General features: G+C 41.0%; 1 protein-coding gene across 2 annotated transcripts; it reads right to left on the reverse strand.

Annotated features, from left to right (window-relative positions):
* Positions 1-635: 635 nt before the first annotated feature.
* Positions 636-5,239, reverse strand: LOC121762103 (probable E3 ubiquitin-protein ligase RHG1A). Of its 2 annotated transcripts, none has more exons than XM_042157873.1 (7): positions 4,827-5,239; positions 4,690-4,734; positions 2,389-4,216; positions 1,612-1,662; positions 1,371-1,469; positions 1,142-1,285; positions 636-1,064 (listed from the first exon to the last, which is right to left on the reverse strand). In XM_042157873.1, exons 3-7 carry the CDS (start codon positions 4,135-4,137, stop codon positions 933-935), a joined length of 2,175 nt encoding a protein of 724 aa, XP_042013807.1. In that variant the 5' UTR covers positions 4,138-4,216; positions 4,690-4,734; positions 4,827-5,239; the 3' UTR covers positions 636-932. The 2 variants fall into 2 exon arrangements, with proteins under 2 accessions (XP_042013807.1, XP_042013806.1); XM_042157872.1 differs by having other exon boundaries at positions 1,612-1,665; positions 4,827-5,238.
* Between the last annotated feature and the right edge of the window lie 278 nt (positions 5,240-5,517).

Consider the following 5,517-nt stretch of genomic DNA (forward strand, 5'->3'; position numbering starts at 1 on the left):
GCAAATTTAATTAATCATCAACACTAGAAAAGTACTAATTTGAATTTACTGAGTTGGCCGTATATATAATTTATTTATTGATCGAATTTTGGCCACAAACAAATATCTCAAGGACAACATTGTGTCATACTATAAAATACTACTACTATAAATGTAATTTGTAGGGAGGGGATAGCCAAGTCAATTTAGCCTAGACAAGATAAAGCTCCAAAAAATGAATACAAGTTCAAAATATTGACATTGGCATAGTATAAAATTTTGGGATATAAACTTATAGTTGAAAAAAAAATGATAAAAATATTGAATAGAAATTCTATATGCTCAATTGTCCACAAAATTAGTTACTAGTAGTATATTGCACTTCACATAAATTTTTTTTATCAGTATGCACAATTTTCCAAATGGGTTTTCATTGGGCTGGGCTTAAATATATAAAAAAGCTCACAGACCGGCCCACTTCAAACATGAGACTGTGTAGAGACGGGCCTCACTGGGCCAGCCCAGCCCACTTGGCAAGAACTTTTCTCACTGAAAAATAACATGAAACACCAAGAAAAATGGGCATATTATATTCATATGCTTATGCAAGTCATGCTTCTCAATAGCTTCAAGAAACCATCAAACAAACCAAAATATAAACCAATAAAAATATCATAAATCTATTGTCAAATGTAACAAGGGTAGATGAATGTAAATAGTTGAATATTCAAAAATCTTGTGCAATCTTGTGTAAATAGTTGAATATTCAAAAATATAAAGTTGAATCACTGTATCTTCCACAGATGAGCAAAGATAATTTTTAGGGAGGCCGGAAGGCGAAGGGAAGACAACGACGAGCTTCTTATCGCGTCGAGAGCAACGATGCCTTTCAGGACTCACGTCGCTAACACAACTCTCCGCATACCTGCTAGAACGACGAGCCAGACCGCCTCTCAGGTAGTCAGCCCCGTCGTTTTACAGATGGGGCAAAGGTTCTTCTGCATCAGCCATTGCTTGATGCAGTCGGCATGGAAATCGTGGCCACATTCCAATGCTCCGAGAGTTTCACCCTTGTTGTACTCCTCCTGCATCGTGTGAAAGCAACGAGATTAGTAACTGAAACGAATTTGAGACGAGACCGTGTCGAAGAATGTGGCCTTACCCGGCATATACTGCAAGGCTCTGTCTCAGCCGTATTTTTGGCATTGCTGGCAACGTGTTTCCTTCGCTTCAGACGGCTCGTAACGGTTTCTTCACTTAGACCGGTGCACACGTTTCCGATGCGCTCCTCAAGGGCCAATAGTTCCTGGAAATAAAAAGAGTTGGAAAAATCATTTTGTAAAAGCATTGATTGATGTGTTGAGGAAATAGAGACGGTGCTGCGTTCTCACCTCGTACGACATGTTATCAACATCCAGTCGCATATCCCGGTGTCGATCATGGATGTCAGCCATCCCAAAAAGGACCGAGTGATCGAGGATCATCACATCCTACCACACAAGAAATACAAGATAATTAGTTTAACGATATATGTACTTTATCCAAACAACGACCACTTCACAACAAATGCATTTCCGTCTACAGCACAAGATTCATGGTATTTAAAGAACCGAAAAGGAGAAGAATACAGACCTCTAGTCTCAGGCCCTCGCCTCTCCGCATGAGGTCCAGGACTTGGCGAATCTGCTGAAACAAAACATTGAATCAGATACAAGTTATACAAACCAGACAAATAATTTCATATCAGATGAGAATTAGCAGTTATCCGGGAAGAAGTAAATCCAGTAAAGACACTGAGAATGTGTATAATCCAGCAACGTTTTTTTACCAATACGAGTGCTCTAAGCTTAGAGCATAGAGAACATTGTGAGATAGAAAAAACCAGACGTGATATTGATCATCATACAACTTTAAACGTGGTTATTACTATCACCGTCACTACTCACTAGTCAAGTTTTTTTCACTTTGATCCTTACGGAACCAAAAACTCATGTACACTATCTCAAGTGAAAGGCAAGTCCTATAAAGAAATTTGGCTCGAATTTTCAACTTGTAGAGCTTGTTTCTACCCATACAAACAACAATGGTTCATTTCCGTTACTAAACATACTGGCTTCTTGATACCATGCCTACTCCTAATTCCTAAGCAATAAAATGACATATTTTTTAACACGGGAGCATCAAATGAAGGCATGATTTGCATCATTCATAGAGTTATAAGTGTAAGAACTGAAACAGAGTAGATAAGCATGGACGGTTGATAAGCAACGAACGATTCCAGTGCAAGTTATTACAAAATATTCGTGAGCCCTAAGTTGCAACATGAAAAGATGTAACCAAAAGGCATACAACATCAGTTGAGATAGGAGCTAATAGCTCGAGTGCAAATGAAAGAAGGATGTGGAATACCTCGGACATTATATTGCCTCGTCCTTCACTTGCAGCAGCCAAAGTCCTCAGCGAATATGGTACCCCAAAAGCACCATCAACGTACCTGTCCAGATATGCTGATCTCGAGTTCAGCACACGATGGCCATGACCATCAGACACCGATGGAAGTACCATCTCCTGAGGCAGTGCAGGAGAACCCGATCTTGCAGCATGATTGCGGCTCTGACCTGCAGCCTCGGCACCTGCATTTAACAATAGAGATCTCCGTACAATCTCTGATAACCTCCGAGGATATTGGGGATGGCCCCGATGGGACCAACTAGGTGGAGCAGCGTTGAGCCCGGTGCTGGTCCCTGCTCGAGAACTAGAAGCAGCATTTGCAGCCATACTGTTGTTCGCACCCGGAAAGTTCCAGTTTGTAGGATTCTGAGACGAACTTCCCATCTCACTGGCTGGAATGAACATAGGATGCTCAGAAATGCTTCTTGGAATATGTCTTGACGAAGATTCTCCAAATTGCATCCTGTCTTCGGAAACAGCACCAGCAGCAGCAATAGACGACCTGCTACTTCTCGAGCTTGATGCACCGCTCCACCTAGATTGATGATGCCGGCGTACAGGAGGAAGATGCAGGGTTGGCTGGCTGTTAAGGGTTGCACTTTCCACTGCGGTAGCCGGGCTCATATCAAATAAATGGTTGCGGAGTAATCTAGAAGAGTACCGAGAAGATGCAGCGTCTACATTTCCAACATCAGTCTCGGTTGAAAGCGGGTTGCTAGGTAAAGTATCTTGTTGTTGTTGTTGGTATAAACCATTGATTCGCAAACGGAGATTTCTCCGGGAGCTTTCTGCATTCCCCGAAGAAGTAAGAGAGAAAGGAGTCACAGAGCCAGCTGCTCCGACACCAAGCCTGAGCCTCGGATTTGCTGGCTCTGAACCATTATTAACAACATCATTGTCAATTGAAATCGGTATATTAGCGTTGCTGACAGCAGCAGCATGAGCGGCCGTCATGGAATGCCATTGGCTTCTTTCATCATGTTGAAAACAATTCGAGCTGCCTACTCCCGAAGACTGTCCTGTTTGCATCTCAAGTGCTTTTCGCTTATACGACATACGCCGCCCATCCATGGAGCAACCCGGCCTGTCCTCCCTCCCATCCATCATATAGCCACCACGTCCGGAAGGCATGGAAAACGAACCAGAGGAAGTGCCTGGAGCTTGCAATTGACCGTTGGACGGTCCCATAGATATGTAGGAGCTGGGACGCTCGACTACCTGACAGTCATCATCCTCCGAATCAACAATCATATTAAGATCCTGAGGAAGGGCATTGGAGCTAGACGCACGCATACCAAATGCCCCGTGTGTGCTCTGACTGCCATGTGAATTCACATTGACGTTTTCCAACGAAAGAATATCAGATTGTTCATACTGCCTCTCTTCTAAGGCGAGGTTAGATCTCGGGGCAAGGGTCCAAGCATGCTCCATTTTCCTCTCACTCTGATCACCAAGGCGCTGTGATGAACTGGAGCTAGCTTCGCCAACGCTCCACTCCACATTTGGCCCCTCACGTCTCACATGCTGCAAATACTGACTATTGGCGTCACTTGACGCCATTCTGTAATCCGGTAGCCTGCTCTGCGCGGTTGTCTGCATACTAGTCCACGGCATTTGGGACTCTATGGTGGCGTCACCCGACCCAGAGCCATGATCGAAACCTATATTCTCGGGTAAAGTACTCACGGAGCTACTCGGCCCTTGCATCAGGGCGGCTTAAAGTCAAATAATTATCAACACAACAAATGAATGGTACAAAAAACAACAATGCTGTTCTTCAGGAAATCTGCAATCATATAATATTCATCAGTTTTCAAAAGCACATTTATGAACAAAATGAAACACAAGAAAAATCATATACATTTTGGGAGAAACTTAAATTCAAAGACATCATCACTACAACATTTTGCAGGAAGATAGAGATCACTTTTTTAGCATATATTCAAGAAAAATGATGTATTCTTCTATTCCACCAAACATTAACTTTTTTTGCCAAAATTGAAAACCTCATATCACCAACAAAAAAAACATCATACAAAAAACATAACAGAATTCTCAAGGCTTAAACCCAACTAAATAGTTTCTCCAAAACACAAATAAACAAAAACAAAAGTTTCAAAACATAATCAAAGATGAGGTAACAAATGATAGCTGATAATCCAAAAAGGGTATAAAAAACAAGAAAACATCGAGTTCCAAAACAGAACCAAAAAAAGGGAGCAATCAAACACAGATATGTAAGAATCTGAGAAAATTTACCAGCCCAAAGAGCAGCAAACACAGCGATAGATCTAAAGTCAAGACCTGAAAATAGAAACCAAGAATCAGATAAAAATCAAATCTTTAAAGGAAAAACACATGTAAATTCACACAATCAGAAACTCCTCCACACCCACCTCTGTTTTCCCCCTTCTGAGAGGAAACAAAGCTTCAAACAGAGATGTGAAGCCCAAAAACCTTCAAGGAAAAATTTAGAGAGAGAGAAAAACAGAGTCTTCAAAATGGGGTGAGAGAGAAGAAAAGAGAGATGATGGAAATAAAATTGGTGGATGTTGAGGTATATGAAAAAAATTAAGGAAAAGGGTGGGGGTGATTTATGAGGACAGTAATCTTTATTTTACTCAAAACACCTCAGCAATAACACATAAAGGCCACATTCAAAGCTTCAAACTCTTCTCCTCTCTCTCTAAAATAAGAGAAAGACAGATTGTTTCAATGCAAACCAGATGGAAAAGAACAAATCTCATTCAATTCCCACGACCACAATCACACCCTCAAAAAAAGTCAATCAAATAGGCCTCCATGCCCACAGTAATTTTATTCTTTTGTGGGGTGAAAAAAGGAACAAAAGAAAATGCTCCCATGAAAAAAGGGAAGAAAATTAAAATAATAGGGGGGTCATGGTGGGGGGTGGCTCACCAAAATGTCTCCTTTTTCTTGTCAGATTAGCCTATTTTCAACTCTTGTTCCAAGAATTATGAGGAAATTTCTAAGTAATGTATGTGTGTGAAAACGAATAAATGGGAAAATTGATAGTAATTGATACTAATATAAAAAAAGGACCCTTTGTTTTCCTTTTTATCTTTT

Source organism: Salvia splendens, chromosome 13 (assembly GCF_004379255.2).
Source record: "Salvia splendens isolate huo1 chromosome 13, SspV2, whole genome shotgun sequence".
Classification (NCBI taxonomy): domain Eukaryota; kingdom Viridiplantae; phylum Streptophyta; class Magnoliopsida; order Lamiales; family Lamiaceae; genus Salvia; species Salvia splendens.

Bases quoted from the DNA above. Each gene is read 5' to 3' on its own strand.
- LOC121762103 (XM_042157872.1), bottom strand. From the start codon at position 4,137: ATGCAAGGGCCGAGTAGCTCCGTGAGTACTTTACCCGAGAATATAGGT. The intron at 1,666-2,388 runs GTATTCCACATC...GTTTTGTTTCAG, and splicing joins GAGGCAATATAATGTCCGAG to CAGATTCGCCAAGTCCTGGA. The intron at 1,065-1,141 runs GTAAGGCCACAT...CACACGATGCAG, and splicing joins AGCCTTGCAGTATATGCCGG to GAGGAGTACAACAAGGGTGA.